The 18,726-nt window shown below is 35.4% G+C and overlaps 1 protein-coding gene across 1 annotated transcript in view; it reads left to right on the plus strand.

The window, feature by feature from the left end:
• Positions 1 to 6,796: 6,796 nt before the first annotated feature.
• The window catches only part of LOC127855814 (leucine-rich repeat and WD repeat-containing protein 1-like), a 48,638-nt gene continuing 36,708 nt past the window's right edge, over positions 6,797 to 18,726 (plus strand). Inside the window, exons 1-5 of the mRNA XM_052391634.1 lie at positions 6,797 to 6,940; positions 8,250 to 8,475; positions 9,055 to 9,174; positions 13,626 to 13,781; positions 16,252 to 16,385. Coding sequence (XP_052247594.1) covers positions 6,864 to 6,940; positions 8,250 to 8,475; positions 9,055 to 9,174; positions 13,626 to 13,781; positions 16,252 to 16,385 — 713 coding nt within the window. The 5' untranslated portion in view covers positions 6,797 to 6,863. The remainder of the gene's footprint in view (positions 6,941 to 8,249; positions 8,476 to 9,054; positions 9,175 to 13,625; positions 13,782 to 16,251; positions 16,386 to 18,726) is intronic.

Below are 18,726 nucleotides of genomic sequence, written 5' to 3' on the forward strand. Positions count from 1 at the left end.
TTTTAGTGGTTTGTCGGACATTGCTATTTGATTCGATTATTAACTGTATCGAGGCTCATCGCGCTCGTGCTTAATACAATAGTCAATATGGTGGAATAATTATTGTTAAATTAATCTAAAATAATATTTATCATTGTATTGTTGAAAACACATTAATAATCTATTATTGACATATCTTAATTATATTGCTGAATATCTTCATTTAACATATTTCTATTCTAAAGAAAATTCCAGGTCACCTAGTTCACGGATAGAGTCTTTATATATAACGATTATTTTACTGGCTGCGAACTCCGGTGATGAACTGTATATAAACTCTGACTTTCACACACTGGCCGCGAATTGACCCGAAACCTCGCGGGTTGAAATGCAATGCATTAAAGTGAGGCCTCGCTTCCACTGCTCTTTATACTTCTACATGTTAACATGTTGACATGAATATGGAAGTAAGTACTAAATATGAGAACATCGCCTTTAGTATAAACGCTTTTGCGCTTGTAATTCTCTGAAAATAGGAAAATAAAAGGTGCACGCACAAACTATATTTATGTCGAGAATTGATTGTAAAACTGTTCTATCTATTGAGCCTTTTCATTCGAGATAAAATTGTTTCATGCAGTATCACAGTTTTACAAAGACGCGGATATGTTTCCAGTGTTTTGGTGTTATACTCAAATCAGCCAATAGAATAAATGAAGTGTATTCATTCGTACCTAGCCGCGGGAAATTTTATTTGAATATTATTGGACACTTACAAAGGTCAGGTCAGGTGAAAAGCTGGCTTAATACAGCACGCCGAAAAAACATCCGGTATTTGGTAGTTTTTTTTCCACAGTTCGGTTGACCTCGAAGACGATCAGATTATCCTGCTTGTCTGTGAGAGGGGTAGAGAACTCCGTGTTGTTGAGGCAATCTCGGCCTTGATCCATTAACACATATAATTGCTGCAGTTTGGGACACCATTAGATTCCACGACTATTTGCTGTATTATTCTCATTTTTCATAATATTAAAACTCTTCAAACAGTGAGTAATTGTTGTTAGGTACCTATAATATGATCGGGCCGGATAACTCGGTTGGTAGCGTGCTGGTTGTTACGTAATCTGATCTGGCCGGGTACCCAGTGGGCATCCAAGGTTGCTGCAACGTTGTATTTAGGTTGCATTCGAACGTTGCAGTTTGGTTGTACCAATGGTCTAAAAGAAAGTTTTCCCGACGTTTTTTCCAAACGTTGCTGCAACGTTTTTTTCCAAACGTTGCTTCAACGTTGTGTTTAGGTCGCATTAAAACGCAGTATTTTTAAATTCTATTTTTTTTATAATATAAAATAATAAAATATTATACAAATATTACTGCCAATCGCTCTTTCGATTAGTATCGGCAGTTTTGGACATTTTCGAGTTTGTTTCTTAGAAAGAACCATTATTTCATGTTATAGAGGAGTTAATGAAACGCTCCCCGAGTGGGAATCGAACCCACCATTCTCCCGATCGCTAGGCGGACACCTCAACCACTACACCACGGCGACAGTTGAAAGTTTCAGACAAAAATGTTGACTATTTTTTTTTTGAAACTTTGAAACTAGATTCTACCATTTTAATGCATAACACAACTTAAACAAAATATTTTATCCGGCGATTTTGAGTTAAAGTTCATCTTAAGCATCTTTAAGTTTAAGCAACTGATCTGTAAAATTAAAAAAAATGAATTTCTAAAATTTACAAGAAATCATATTTTCATTGATGCATGCATAAACTGTATTATTATAAAGTACGATTCCTACTCGGGGAGCGTTTTATTATCTCCTCTTTAGACACCAAGTACTGGTTCTTTCTAGGAAACGGACTCGACAGTGTGCATATCTGCCGATAATACTCGAAAGAGCGGTTGGCAGTAAATAGTTTTTTTGTTTTTTTTAATGCAACCTAAATACAACGTTGCAGCAACGCTTGGCAAAAACGTCTGGAAAACTTTCATATACACCATTGTGACAACAAACTGCAATGTTTGAATGCAACCTAAATACAAGGTTGCAGCAACGTTTGGAAAAAACGTCGGGAAAACTTTCATATACACCATTGTGACAACCAAACTGCTACGTTTGAATGCAACCTGAATACAACGTTGCAGCAACGTTTGTAAAAAACGTCGGGAAAGCTTTCATATACACCATTGTGACAACCAAACTGCGACGTTTGAATGCAACCTAAATACAACGTTGCAGCAACGTTTGGAAAAAACGTCGGGAAAACTTTCATATACACCATTGTGACAACCAGAATGCAACGTTTGAATGCAACCTAAATACAACTTTGCAACAACGTTTAGGTGCCCACTGGGTTTAAAAGTGCACAATTACCTATAAGCAACGTTGTTGCAACGTCCTTTTCAAACGTTCGACCGACGTTTCGCGTGCAACGTTGCAGAAAAGTTCGGAAGTGGTTACTAATGTCACAACCAGAATGCAACGTTTCTGAAACGTCCTTGCAACGTTATGATGAAACGTCCTGGTAAGGTTTTGTATGCAACGTTATGGCAACATTCGGTAATGGTTGCCGACGTTGCGACCTAATTATTACGTTTCGGCAACGTTCGCACAACGTTTGATGCCCACTGGGTAGCTTGTTTGTTTGTTTTATTTGTGCATACATGTCGAGCAATTTACATTTCAATGCAATCAAGGCAATAAATAACGTATAGATTGCATTATTATCATATTCAGAAACATGCATTACATGAATGGTGCCATTTATCACAGATCCAAATAAGATTACGACATGATGTATACACAGGATAACCCGTAAAGCTTAGACATGTAAACATGAAAAAGCTTATTTTCAACGGGGTCCCTGGATTTAGTCGAACAGATCTTATAAGTGACTATAAATATATTGTTTTTTCAGTTCTTAATATAGAATCGACATGATCCTACACATGATTTCTTCTACAAATTAAGTGAATCTTTCAAAAGTTGACATGATAATACACTGACACGAATAAATAACATAAAAAATAATGAATTACATAAAATAAAACAAATCTAAAAGTAAAAATACATGGAATTCTCGTCTACTTTCATATCATTTAATAGATGTGTCTTAACAAGTTTCTTAAAAGTAAATTTCGATTCGATTGACTTTATATTATCGGGTAATGCATTCCAATCCGTAATACCATTGTAGTAAAATGAAGAACTAGTAAAGCCATCAACTTGAGGTACATAAAAATTAAATCGGGATCTATTCCCATACTGATGAACATCTGTACATTTGACAAAATTGTCTTTCATATAGCTTGGACATTTATTGTAGAAAATCTTATGGATGTGGTTAAGCCGAAGTTGCTTGCATCTTTGCTCAACGTTCAATAAACCAAGTTCTTCAAAATGCGATACAACAAGTGATGTCCTACAATGGGAATTGTTAATAAAACGAACCATTTTATTTTGGACTATTTGTAACTTGTGCTTAAGCTGTTTCGTGAGTCCACAATACCACGAAGAGGATACATAATCTAAATGACATTGTATTAAAGAATCACATAAGCTTTTTCTAAGACTTTTATTTAAAAAATCACGTTGTCTATATAAAAAATTAAGTCTAGAGTTAACCTTCTTGACGATATTATTTACAATAGAAGTACCGGACAAGTTGGTAGAGTTCTGGTTGTTACGTAATCTGATCTGCCCGGATAGCTCAGTTGGTAGAGTGCTGGTTGTTACGTAATCTGGTCTGGCCGGATAGCTCAGTTGGTAGAGTGCTGGCTGTTACGTAATCTGATCTGGCCGGATAGCTCAGTTGGTAGAGTGCTGGTTGTTACGTACTCTGATCTGGCCGGATAGCTCAGTTGGTAGAGTGCTGGTTGTTACGTAATACCATCGGGCCGGATAGCTCAGTTGGTAGCGTGCTGGACTACAAATCCGAGGATAGCGGTCATAATATAGTAACCATAATGCAACTCTCAGCTTTATTATCCAATAGAGCCCATAGCCGCCAAAGCAAAAAGTATAAAAGGATCTAGGAGTACGTGTATGGACTATGTTTTTAATGAAATTATCATGGAATCCTCTTTGAACGTTATTGTCCCATGTGATTGAGGTGATCTCATTGACATAAACGCTCGATTGGTAATTTTCGCCTCGGATTCTACTTACATGTTCCCCGGGTACTCTTGAGTATACTTAGTATACTTACATGTACCCCGGCTACGGTAAATATTCTGAAAAGTACCCGGGAATTCTAATGCTGGTCTTTGTCGGCTTTTTTCAAAATTAATTCTGTTCATAGGTATATCAATATTCTGTATTAATAACCTATTTATCATCAAAACTCCTGCTCAAAAAGCATTTTGAGGAAGTTTCTTTTTTGCAAAGAGATTTTTGTTTCGTATTCCGTAGCGCGTTTTACGCCATCGGATTTTAGGCGGGAACAAAACACTGGTACAGTCTTAATTGACCGGTGTCCAGTCGTTACACCCCCTGGACGTTACACCCCTGGTCTTTACACCCTCTAAGCCTGGACGTTACACCTCCCAAAATATTGATTAGATTAGAAAGGTGTAATCAACTTATGAACCACTAATTGGATTTGTCATGTAAGATGACACTGATGAGATTAATGGTTGCTCAATTTATTTAATTGAGCAGCCATCATCTAAACATTAATTTTTATTTCACCAGAATGACTGTAATAATATGCATCTAAATCATAAATACTTTTTTTTCAAGAATATACAGACAGAAAAAACTTGAAGAAATAAAAATAATGATAAATAAAATAAATATTTAGGATAAACAAAACACAATCTTAATTCATAAACATTTATTTTTAGTTCACCATAATGTAATAATATGCATCTAAATCATAAATAATTTTTTTCAAGAATAAATTGACAGAAAAAACTTTGAAAACAAAAAAAAATAATGATAAATACAATAATTATTTAGAATAAACAAAACACAATCTTAATTTATATACATTTATTTTTATTTCACCGTAATGTTATAATATGCATCTAAATCATAAATACTTTTTTCAAGAATATACAGACAGAAAAAACTTTGAAAATAAAATAAAAATAATGATAAATATAAAAAATATTCAGAATAAACAAAAAACAACCTTAATTGTATACATTTATTTTTATATCACCATAATGTAATAATATGCATCTAAATCATTAAAACTATTTTTCAGCAATATCTTTATCTCAGTGTATCACTTATCTATTGATATATCTATTTGATTAGCAGTGCATAAAATGCATGCAGTGTTATGTCTCTGATATTGACAATGAAGCAAATCTGCCCTTAGGCTATTTCATATCACTCAAACAAAAGGAGGTAACTTGCTATTAATTTAATAGTTACTTCTTACTTGTCTCCTTTCAGAGTATTAAGAGGTTTTTTTCCTTTCATATTTAAAAGTTCAATTGGTCTTCAAATGAATAAGCAATCAAAGTTTTTGATTTTGCCAACAAATAATGTTTTCCAATTGTGGGTCTACTCTATAATCTTCTTTCAATTATTTTTTTGATTTAATATTTTTTTCTTATTATGTTTTTTATTTTTATATCTATTGAAAATAAAATATTTTTTTCACTATTTTGTTTAAAAAGAATTTAAAAAATCTAGGCAAGAATACATGACAGGTAAGGTGTGACAGTTCAAAAACACACATTTTGACCAGAAAAATCCAATTGACCAACTCTGACCAGGGCCGTACCCAGGATTTTTTTAACTGGGGGGGCCCAACCGGGGAGGGTTTGGGAGGGGTCCCCCCTCCCTATATATATACTTTTTTAATTTGGCACTTTGCAAGGTGAATTGTAATGCTTATAAAAAACGTATTTTGTGATATGAATTAATGGAATATAACAAGTAAATCAGCACATTTCGGAAGTCTTGAGCTTAAAACATTGGTGTAAATTCACAACAATATTAAAAGCTTTAGATTTCCGAAACTTACAGGTGCTCTTTTGTTTTAAGGGAAAGTGTACTGTGGGCCCTTGCATGAGAGAAAAAAATTGCAGTGAGCCAGCTGGGGGGCCCGGGCCCCTGGGCCCATGGCCTGGGTACGGGCCTGCATGACTTATGAAATTTAATAATAATGGTGTGACCAAACTCCTTTAATTTTAGGTGTTATTATTACATTTTGATAATTAACAAATTATTTGAAAAGATCAAAGAACAATATTTTTCACACCAAAAAAATGTTATTTCCGAATTAAAACTGCACATCAATAAGACAGACATACAGACAAACAAACAATAAAAAAAACTTGAACAGACCCCCATTGGACACACATTAAAGCAGGAACATCATTAATCAAGTGAAGTGTGCCTTATGGTAGGTGTGATCACACCTGAGTAACCTAATCAATTATGTTTACATCTTGGGAGTTGTAATGTCCAGGCTTAGAGGGTGTAAAGACTAGGGGTGTATTGTCCAGGGGGTGTAACGACTGGAAATCAATTGACCGGGTACGTGCTAGTATATTTTCCGTATATTTTAGTATACTTAAGAGTGCCCGGGGTACATGTAAGCAGTACTCGAGCCGACAATGACCAAAGACCTATAAAATACATTAGTATTTTATAGGTCTTTGTAATGACCAATCGAGCGACAATAACTGGCATATGCGCGTGCATTTAGGAAACTAGCTGACAGATAAAAGTTTAAGTTTAAAAACTTTGCGAAGTGATATAAATTATTTAAAAAAAAACACGGATGAAAACGGAGAAAAGTCTTTACCTAAATTCAATCGATTGTTTAATGTATTGTAACCCGATTCGATAATCAAGTGTTATGTAGCCAATAAATCGCGGGAAAATTGAGCCCAATTACTGAGGTAAATAAAGTAAAATGAAAGGCCCACCAACAAAAGAAAATCTTCTGCACCTCGGAAAATGTGATGAGCTTTATAAAATACAGAACCTTGAGTAAGTTTTTGCATTTGATATTTCTAATACTAGCTATTCCATTAGTCAATATAACACTAAACAGACATTCTCATATGGACAATGGGGACTTGGTTTACTATCCTCACACTAAGAAATGTAAACAAATAATTGAAAATGCAAAGCGTAGGGCCACCAGATTAGTACCTGAAATATGTGAACTATCATATCAAGATCGTTTGGCTGAATTAAATCTTCCTTCAATGGACTATCGACGTAAAAGATTCGACATGATTCAAGTATTTAATTAATCCATAAAATTGATGATATTGATGCTGGATTTTTTTTTGAATTTTGCTGAAAATAGTGGGACAAGAGGCCATTGTTTAAAACTTGCAAAACCGAAAGCACATAAAGCACATAAGTCAGTTCGCCTCCATTCTTTTGGACACCGCACAGTCTCAGTTTGGAACAACTTACCACAAGACATTGTGACATGTGATACGGTAAATTCGTTCAAGTCTCGACTAGACAAATTTTGGAGGGATAAGCGTTTTGACATATCAGAAGTGTATTAATGAAAGAAAATTTAATATCTTGTGACATTTATAACAAATATAAATCAGACCGGAGTGGAGACATTAAAATTGAAGAAGTCTAAAGGGATCAACTAGCTTTAAGAGCTATGAAAGTCCCTAGAAGACACAAGGTAGGTAGGTATTTTGAGTCCACAGGACAATCGGTCCTGTGGACTAAAAAAAACTGGCAGGACCGGACTAGGATTCATAGGACCGAAACATCCAACACGGACTCAAATTTATTGACATAAAGATTATTGGGAAAATGTAATGGAAAATAAGCAACATAACACTGAACACTAACAAATCGCAAAACGCTTGCAGTATTCTAAAGTAAAATATTTAGACCAAAAAGTAGTGAAAAACAAAACAATTTCTCAATTTATAATAATTGAAATACAATTAGTGTACATGTATACCTGCATGCAAATTGCTGTTTAAACAAAAGTTGTCAGATACTGATCAAGGCTTTTTTCCTTGTAGTAGTGTAGAATCAGAGTTTATTGACAGGTCCTACACGCCTCTTCACGAGGTCTTTATAGTCCGACCTGCCCCTGTGACCTTTCAGGGGAGAAAGTTTAATTTTGAGCCAAAGTAGGTCAAATTCACCCCGGCTTCCCTGGTATTCGCCAAAGACTAGCCTGTTTGCCTGTTTTGTTTGCTTTCATTTCAAACAGCTTTTTTTCTATAGCATGTTCATTAAAAGCACTGATTTCTACTGTGTATCAATCTGGTGTTGTTTTTTATATTTAATAATTCATTCTGCTTTGCAGTTTGTCGAGGCATAACTTAACAGAGATTGATGTAGATCTATTCAACCAACTGACCTCCTTGGAGAGCCTTGACGTCTCCCAGAACAGCCTGTCCCACATTCCCCACAACTTACACTTGCCCCAGCTGCGCATTCTTGATGTCGCTGATAACAAGCTGACATCAGTTGATTTTGTCAAAAACTTCAGATGCTTGACTGAGTTGTACATTGAAGATAACACTCTTATTGTATGTTCAATTCTTGTTTGTTTGTTTATTGGTAAAAATAATATTTTATATCAATGAAATAGTATGTTTGGCTTGAAGTAATTTCAAAAATTGCACTTAAATGGTTGATAATTTAAATTTAGATATCATTAAGGTGATTTATTCATGATTAATCAAATTCATTTTGGTCCATGATCATGAGTATTAAGGTATTTATAAAATTTATCTGTTATTATCATTCATAAAAAACATAAATTACAAACTTCAAAGTTCTAATTGGTCAACTGGTTGTTACCTTTATACCTCTATGCCAAACCAATAAAATGATACTCACTCTGTGAAAATGGGGTTAAATGCATGTGTAAAATGTCGTCCCAGATTAGCCTGTGCAGACACATTCCACCTTAACTTGATTTATGCAAAGAGGATACTTTCTTGACAAAAAAATATAAAGGGAAAGTGTCATCCCTGATTAGCCTGTGCGGTCTGCACAGTCTAATATGGGACAACACTTTACTCACATGCATTAAACCCCCTTTTTCACAGAGCTCGGCCAAAATTAATGGTAATATTAAAAGCTCTATTCCCTTGTGTGTTCAGGATGAAGATGACTTTATAGCCAAAGTACTTTGTCCCAGCCTGAAGTCACTGGATGGTGGATTTGACATGGAGGCCATAGACAGGGCCATCTTTCAATATCGAAGTCAGCTGAAGCCCCAGGTCTGTGCTTTTTGAACTTAAAGCATGCTTGAAATATTCAAATGAATAGCAGTCAAGGCTTAATGGTCTTATAACATTTTGCATGAAAAAGCTGAAATCATTTAGTTCTACAAAAAGTTTAACAGTCTGAAAAAAGTTTTAAAAAACAGATCTGAATCAATAGATATAATATTAATCATGTGAAATTTTCTCTTTCCTTGTCATGCATAACTGAATTTCTACTATCTAGAATTACAACTCTGTAACCAGATGCTTTTTGCTAGAAGACAGTGCAATGAAAATAGATTTCATTGCCTTCTTTAAGTAAAATGTGTTCTCGATGATCTCAAAAGAAACTTTAAAAACAACAACAGCATGACAAGGCATAATGCTGATGATGATTATCAAACAGATTGTGTGTTCATATTTAAAAGGACCTGTTCACAGTTTGATAAATTAACAATTTAGAAAACAAAATGTTTCAGATTTTCAAAGTTTCATTGTAGTTTTTTTGCAAGGAAACAGTAATACTGAACATTTGCCATGCTCTAAAATATCCATTATATGCATCTTTGATGATTTAAAAACCTGAAAATTATAAAGTGCTACAAACGTATAACAATTGAAGTATTTGGAGGTTTCTGTTTGTATCGTTATATGTTGTGACATTACGAGGATTGCTGATGTAAAATACATCACTTATCATATGAGCACAGATGGCTGAGTGGTTTAAGCGCTTGACAGTTTTGACATAAATTTTCGATATTGTGACATTGTGATGTTTTAACATGAATATTAACTACAGTTAAGAACTGTAGTACCAGGTTTTAATTTTATGAATGCAGTTAATGATATAGAATTACAATTACAGTCAATCTTGTGGATGCAACTACTTGAATTAAGCGACCTTTATCTAATGCGACCACTTTGAATCCCCTCCCCCCCTGACCATTTACACTTTATTTTGACATTGTATTAAGCTACTTTTGTCTTAGGCGACCACTGAATTTTAAGTATTTGAATGTCCAAAGATTGGATTTAGCAAACATTTGATGGTAAATTAGAAAAATCTGTTGATCGTTTAGGGACAAACCTGATTGCCAATTTATTGTCAGATTGACATACGTAATCAAAGGAAATCCGCTTCCTGTCAAGAAGTCAAATCAAAGCGCTGAAGGCACTGAAGATGTTCGCTATTGCATAATTTAACACGCAATTCATTTTTCAAAATCAATCGCAAGTTTGAAATGAACACACGCCATTCAACTTTAAAAAGTGTGTGTCATAGCGCACGGGTCGAGTTTTGTGTGCACTTTTTATCATCCTTATTATTTCATAGAAATAACTAAGACAAAATAAAAACAGCATGCTTTTTTGGAAGTTCTGAAAGCAAAGAAAGTATGATGAAAATGGTAATGAGAACTTAATATAAAGAAAATTTGCAGTCACCATCATATTAAAGGAATATTTTTTCTAATATCAAATGACTATCTCACCAAGAATATAAATTCATAATGAAAGTTCTGTGTACAAAACTTTTGATTTTTGACACCATATACAAATTCAAAATATACAATAATCTTCGTATATTGTATATGGAGGAATAAAAGTATATAAACATTGCTGTTTATGCTTTACTTGTTACCCGAGCAGTTCACACGGTGTCAACAACGCTAACATAAACATAGGTATAGAGCACTAATGCGCTTTTAGGCGAAGCTGTTTCAGTTTTCATCTTAGTGACTTTAACATAACGCCAACAGACACGCATGAATATTTTCGAATATTTAATAAGCTGATTCGAGATACAACCTCTGAATTTTTGCTACATCACTGCGTATGTGCTCAATTCAAAGGATGTAGCACTGTTCAGTGTAAGGAATTCTGGACCACACTCTGTATGCTCAAATTACACAAATTGTGGCCCTGTTACAATTACGCGTTACAATCCATCTCGCAGAATTTCAATTTCGCCTCCAAGATGAGAAAACAATCATTAGCGAAATAGTATAGTGTCACGATAAGAGAAAATCGTTTAATTATCATACCACAATGTTTGCCGTACTTTGTCAGCACGTCTGGAAATCATTCCTTAATGCGTCGATAGGCTGCCATTATTAACAAGTTTGCTATTTTGAATTCAATTTTGTATCAAAAAGCATTGTTTTTAAATGTGGGATTTTCAATTCGCAATGAGATTTGTAATGACCCTCGTCATGCGAAAATGGGTCTTATTCCATATGCGCCCATCATATAAATAGCCCACTCAGCTATCCCTCCTTCTGGTAAGGAGAAACATAACATATTGAGTGATTTTAAAGCGAACAGCGTCGCCTATGGCCTGACTGCGCAAGAGCACATGTTGGGTTTAACAAACGCTTGCCGAAACGCATAAGACCCATTTTCGCATGACGGCGCTATTGACGTGTGATTTAAATGTGACGAAAGAAAACTGCGTTTAAATCAAATATAAACATACGATATATTTCGATAATGAAGAAAGATACTCATAACAAGGCATATGAGGACACATATGAAGTGCTCTCCCGTAGTATATTTTTTATTTACTCACACTAATGTGTGGTTTGACAATGCTAACACACATTTCATGCGGTGAATATGCAGCTTACAAGTGAAAAACACAACACAATAGTTTAACTTTTGTTTAATTGTATTCAATTATTTAGAAAAGTAAATTGCTAACTTTATTTCAAAGTCGGCGTATACGCCGACTACATTTTTAAAAGACATGTATTGTTATAAATATATTTAATATAATATATTTAGTTGTTTTCGGTTTTAGCGATTATAAATCATTTTCGAGGTTGCCTATAGTATGCCTGAGTAATTGATGAACTCATATCCAACTGTCAATGTATTGAGAACTGTGAATATAAACAAGCTAACCCTTCTACTAAGCTTCTACTATTGCGTTGCTAGCACCCGTAAATACAAAAGATCGCCGCTATGTGTTGAGAACCAAGAACGCTTTCCAGAAATACCCGATGTAGTAGCTTCAACGAGGTTATGAAACAGGTCATTCGTATTATTATTATAAATTATTTGTTATATTCGGGTTAAGCGATTATGATTTTTTTTAGTCTATCGTATCGCTGAAGTTATTGTTGAACTTATGTTCAACGTTTTATAAATTGAGAATATAAATAAGCGTCAACTTTTTCCCAAATCTCTCAATTTACGACCTGTACTACGTCATTGAGTTGTATGTGAGAGCGTAACCTATTGCGTTGTTATCGCCCGTAAACTTTCCTTTGTTTATCGACAGGCGCATCTATTAATAGCCTCATATCATGAATGCCAAAACACCCGCGAAAAAGAACCACGTGACCAAATAGGACGCTAAACGCAAATACCATGCGACTACGACTTTAATTATGTAAGAACGCTCCGCAATTCCTCTGAAGCCGGGGCCTTGTGATTGCTTTTACGTAAAGAATTGACCTCTAACTGAAGTAAGCAAAGGAAACGCAGCACCTAATTGACCCATTCCTTCTATGTGCGAAGGCAGATTGAATTTTACTAATGTATGGTTTGCCTATTATAACACACATTATAATGCGACTAAAAGTAAAAAACACTATAATTAAACTTTTGTTTTTAATTAAGTTATTTAGAAACCAAAATTCCAAACCTTATTTCAAAACAGCAAGACTACATTTTTTAGAGAATATTCTTGTTATATTTAAATGTTTTTTAACAGTTTCAGCGATAATGAATCATTTTTATGTTGTCTATCGTATCCCTGTAATAATTGTTGAACTCGTGGTCAACGTGTTATTAATTGAGACCTGTGAATATAAACAAGCGTAACCTTATACTAGTGCGTAATTCTCACCCGGACTCCCCTTTGTTTATCGCCAGCCTCCGATTTATGAATGAGATGAGCGAAAATACTACGTCACGCAGACGCAGCAGAAAGTGGACTATTTTAATCATTCATAAACAATCTCCTCCGCGACACGTGCAATACGATCATTGTTTTTTTTATTCTTTTCTATAAAACACCATTCGAAACTATTGCATTTAACACGATATTAATATAATGTTTCCATTTGTGAATAAACATAATTGGAGAACTCAAACCTCTTGCATAAATTATACAACTCTTTCTTCGCGCGTAGTGTAAGCGGGAATTGGGCTAATCATACCCAGGCCGTATCGACCTGAATTTTACATCAAGCACATTAGACGGTCGCTAAAGCGACCATCTAAAAACAGTTTCTTGTCAATAAAATTGGCTTCCTCTGATTGTCTACTCTTTTTTGTGGTCTCTAAGTAAAAGATTGACTGTACTTAAAAATAGACTTTGAATAATAGAATTGTGGCAAAAATTCAACAAATTGATGGCAACAACCTTTTTTTTAAACCTCAACCAGCAGGAACCCTTGCTACTGAGAGTAGTAGTTTGCAAAACTTTGCCGCAGTGGTTAACTCGCGACACAAACTATTAGATTCAGGCCGTGTGGGAAGCCAGGTTTGCTGAGGTGTACAGCTCGGGTGTGCCTGTGTCAGAGATTGAGAGTCTGCATAAGGTGTTTGTAGACACTGTCCATGATGGCAACTTGGTCGGAGCCAACCTAACCATGACGAAGTTCAAGACATTCATGGTAAGTGAAACCAATGTTTTTCAGCTGTGCATATTTTTGTAATGCATTGACTGAATTTTTTTAGCTTACTCGAGCACAAAGTTCAAAATATGAGCTTTTGTGAACGGCCTATGTCTGGCATTCCGCAATATGTGTAATCAAGCTGTAGCTCATTACCACTCTAGAGGCAACATTTTACATCCAATATCCATTACACTTGGTCAGAACATTAAACAGGACACTATCAAGGCAGAATTTTAATCTGTGTCAAGTACATTTCCAAAACTAGGTCAATGGGTCTAATCTAAGAAAAACTTTGTCACCTCTCTAGAAGCAAAATTTTTAATGGGTCATTTGCATCTAGAAACACCATTACCAGGTCAAATCTTAACACATTTTTACTTTTCTGGGGACTGGGCAACATTTATAAGTCGAGCATTATGCAACTTATTAAGAATATTAATCTTACAATATTTAGGCCATGTTTGAATCTGGTTCAGGTGCGACAAACTAGGTCACCTGATAATATCATACAAATAAACTTGAAACCACTCTATAGGCCTCATTTTTGACTCAATCTTGATGAAACTTGGTTAGAAAGCCATCTTTTAATATGGGTTATGTGCCGCTAGAAACTAGGTTACCATGTCAATTTTTAGCGAGGCTGTCATAGCCAGCTCGTCGTCCGACTTCCGCCGTCTGCCGTAGGCGTCGTGCTAAAACCTTAACATTGGCCATAACTTTTTAAATATTGAAGATAGCACCTTGATATTTGGCATGCATGTGTATCTCATGGAGCTGCACATTTTGAGTGGTAAAATTTCAAGTTGAACATCATCCTTTAAGGTCTAGGGTCGAAAAAACAAAGTCAAGGGAAGTAATAAGCTTTAAATGGACATAGTTATCTGACCTGCCCACGTATATATTTTTGTTAAATAATCAAAGCGGCGCAGTAGGCGGCATTGTGTTTCTGACAAACACATTGTGGTAAAAGGTCAAGGTCATCCTTTACGGTCTATGGTAAAAAATACAGATTTAAGGGAAGTAATAAGCTTTAAAAAGGGAGAAAATTATTCAATATTGAACATAGCCACTTTATATATTTGGCATGCATGTGTATCTCATGGAGCTGCACATTTTGAGGGGTGAATCTACAGTCACAGTATAGTGGCTTTTAATTATTTGCTACTAAAAATAGAGATTTGTTACAGACAATTATTTTCAAGGGAAGTTATTTCTATAATTATAAATCTCATATTATATATTTCCTTACCAAGAAATGAAGTTCTTTTCACAATTACTGTACAGATTTATTATTTTGATCCTTTATAAACCAAATGATTGATTTTTCAAAGTTTTTTTTTTTAATGATATAATTATAATTTCTTTGATGTTCATTACATACCTGTGGACTTATGTCCATAGATGCATGATCAACTCTGGTTATGATCTCTTTTAAACCACAGGCCTTGGTTGTCAGTGATGTCTGACATGGTCATAATTGACTGTGAGACCCCCCCCCCCTGGTTGGATTGGACAAAATTCAAGGGAAGTAATAACCTTTAAAGGGAGATGATTTCTATACCTGCCAAATGATAAATAGAAATTTCATTTCAATGCAGCGCAGAAGGGGGCATTGTGTTTCTGACAAACACATCTCTTGTTGGGTCACTAGGTCAAAGGTCAAGGTCGCTGTGACCTCTAAAAAAAAAAAAGAAAAAAAAAGAATCTGGCAAGCTTTCGCAGCCGAGCGTGGCACCCGTTATGCGGTGCTCTTGTTTAAACAAATTCTTACCAATCTAGGGGCTACATTTATTAGTATATTACTCAAACTTAATGAAACTTGGTCAGAATGTTTATTTTAAAAATATCTAGGCTATGTTTGTGTTAAAAAAACTTGGTCACCAGATATAATCTTTATTAAAGAAACTTGTTACTACTCTAGAGGCCACATTTGATACTCAGATTCGATTAAACTTCAGAATGTTTATCTTGACATGGTCGGCCAGATTTGAATCTTGGTTAATTGTGGTCAAAAACATTGAAACCAGATCTCTTTTCTCAGAAGTCTTAAGCAATTAATATCTGTAGTTTAAGGGGAGCACATAGCAGAATTCTTGTTTTATTACATCAAAAGTTACCATAATCAGATCCTTTCACATCACATTTTACAATATGATGTAAGAAGTGCAAGACAACAATGCAAATCAATTTGAAGGTTTTCTTTATGCGCCATGTAATGACAGCCTCTTGACTGCTTATCACTGTTGAAGAAATGGCTTTTGGTGTGAGATATATTGGCCATTTACCACTTACACCAGATGACTGTAAAACTCAGTTGTAATAATGACTGATTTTCTCCAGGCGTACTTTTGCCAGGTGACTGCGTAACTCAGGTGACTGCTTAGTTAGGTTGGACTCTTACTTTTCTATTTCAAACTATATCCCAACTTCTTTGACACAGTGGTTTTCCAATGAATAATAATTTCAGATAAGCCATCTCTGTCATGAGCTACTGGAGGATGTAAATAGCTTGACAAAGAAATTCTCAAGGGGCTCTACCAACACACTGTCACGCTATGGGACACGAGTTTCCTTAGGAATTACACCAGAGAAGGACTACAGGTGAATATTCTTTTTATCCCCAGCCAAAGGAAAGGTGGCCCCGTGGCGCAGTAGATATGGTGATCGCCTAGAGACCTGGAGGTCACGGGTTCTGTCCCCACTGTGGGAGCGTTCTTTAGATCTCCCCCAGAAAAACCAAGTACTGGTTCTAGGCCCAGGAAACAGACTCCAGAGCATTTGAAATTAGCTTAAGGCTTTCTATGCAATCAAACTAAAATAAATAGGTTTGAAAAAAGGCAGAGGGATCTAGAATTGGCAATGTCCATTGGTCAGTCTGTCTGTCTGTCCGTCATTCTGTATGCAGTCTTTCTGAAATACAGTGTGTCCTCGTATTTTTATGCCCCCCTTCGAAGAACAGGGGGTATATTGCTTTGCACATGTCGGTCGGTCTGTCGGTCGGTCGGTCTGTCCACCAGGTGGTTTCCGGATGATAACTCAAGAACGCTTGGGGCTAGGATCATGAAACTTCATAGATACATTGATCATGACTTGCAGATAACCCCTACTGATTTTGAGGTCACTAGGTCAAAGGTCAAGGTCACAGTGACCCGAATTAGTAAAATGGTTTCCGGATGATAACTCAAGAACGCATACGCCTAGGATCATGAAACTTCATGGGTAGATTGATCATGACTTGCAGATGACCCCTTTTGATTTTGAGGTCACTAGGTCAAAGGTCAAGGTCATGGTGACCCGAAATAGTAAAATGGTTTCCGGATGATAACTTAAGAATGCATATGCCTAGGATCATGAAACTTCATGGGTAGATTGATCATGACTGGCAGATGACCCCTATTGATTTTGAGGTCACTAGGTCAAAGGTCAAGGTCACAGTGACCCGAAATAGTAAAATGGTTTTCGGATGATAACTCAAGAACGCATATGCCTAGGATCATGAAACTTCATAGGTAGATTGATCATGACTCGCAGATGACCCCTATTGATTTTGAGGTCACAAGGTCAAAGGTCAAGGTCACGGTGACCTGAAATAGTAAATTGATTTTCGGATGATAACTCTAGAACGCTTTTGCCTAGGATCATGACACTTCATAGGTACATTGATCGTGACTCGCAGATGACCCTATTGATTTTCAGGTCACTAGGTCAAAGGTCAAGGTCACAGTGACAAAAAACGTATTCACACAATGGCTGCCACTACAACGGACAGCCCATATGGGGGGCATGCATGTTTTACAAACAGCCCTTGTTCAGATAATAATTTGGAAAATCCGGAAATGATTATAATATTGTAGGACCTCGTTACCGATAATAAAATTATGCTTCTTGGAATTCCATTAGCTATTTTCAGAAAAGTTTCAAGGCTAAAGTTAAAATTTACTGAATTATTAATGAATACTCCAATAATGTAGAACGCTTTTTAATTGGTTGATTAGTGTATATATGGTATCTGAAGGTTTTTGTGTCGTCGTCCAAGCGAAAAACACACTATGTCATCACTATATGGGTACATTTCGCAAAGGGAATCAAAACTGACAACCATGTGCTTTTTGGTTCCCGTTTTATTGGATTAATTCATAAGCAAGCAGGGCATAAACAAAGGTAACTGTGACATTCTTGCGAACTGTCAACATCAACACAGGAGTTACAATACAGTTATTAAACATTAATTAAATAAACAAACATGGAAACAAGTATTTAATTAAATTACTAACATGCTCCCAATGAAATAAATATTGTGAAGCTCTCAGATGTACATTAACTTGTTTAGGAGGAATTAAGTTTCATTATTGTTCAGTGACATTTATGAATATTGATATAAAATTTTATTTGCCAAAACTGCATTTTTGTCTTAATCATCATTTTTATTTTGGGCAGGAAATGATCAGTACGGGCCGGCAAAGGCTGCATGATTATAGGACCTACTGGCTGGAAATTAATTATAATTTTAGGAAGGACTGTCCTCTGTCCGTCACCAACTTTTCAGATCTATATCTCAGAAACTATTTAAGATACCAACATGCAACTTCATGGTTCTATAGATATTAATGAGAAGAAGTGACATGAACAAGAACCATAACCCTACACTTTCTTCATTAAGAGTAATTGACCTTTGTTTGTTTGATGTAACTTTTAAGAGCTTTATCTCAAATACCATACAAGATTTCAACATGAATTTCATGGGTGTACTGACATCAATGAGGAGAAGTGCAATGCTTAAGAACCATAACCCTACACTTTCTTAACTAAGAGTTATTTCCCGTTGTAGTTTTTTTGTATGACATAATTTGTCAGGGCTAAATCTTTGATACAAAACAAGATTTTAACATCATACTTCTTAGGTGTATAGATATTACTGAGGAGCATTGCACTGCATAACAAC

The sequence above is a fragment of the Dreissena polymorpha genome, chromosome 1 (assembly GCF_020536995.1).
Source record: "Dreissena polymorpha isolate Duluth1 chromosome 1, UMN_Dpol_1.0, whole genome shotgun sequence".
Classification (NCBI taxonomy): Eukaryota; Metazoa; Mollusca; class Bivalvia; order Myida; family Dreissenidae; genus Dreissena; species Dreissena polymorpha.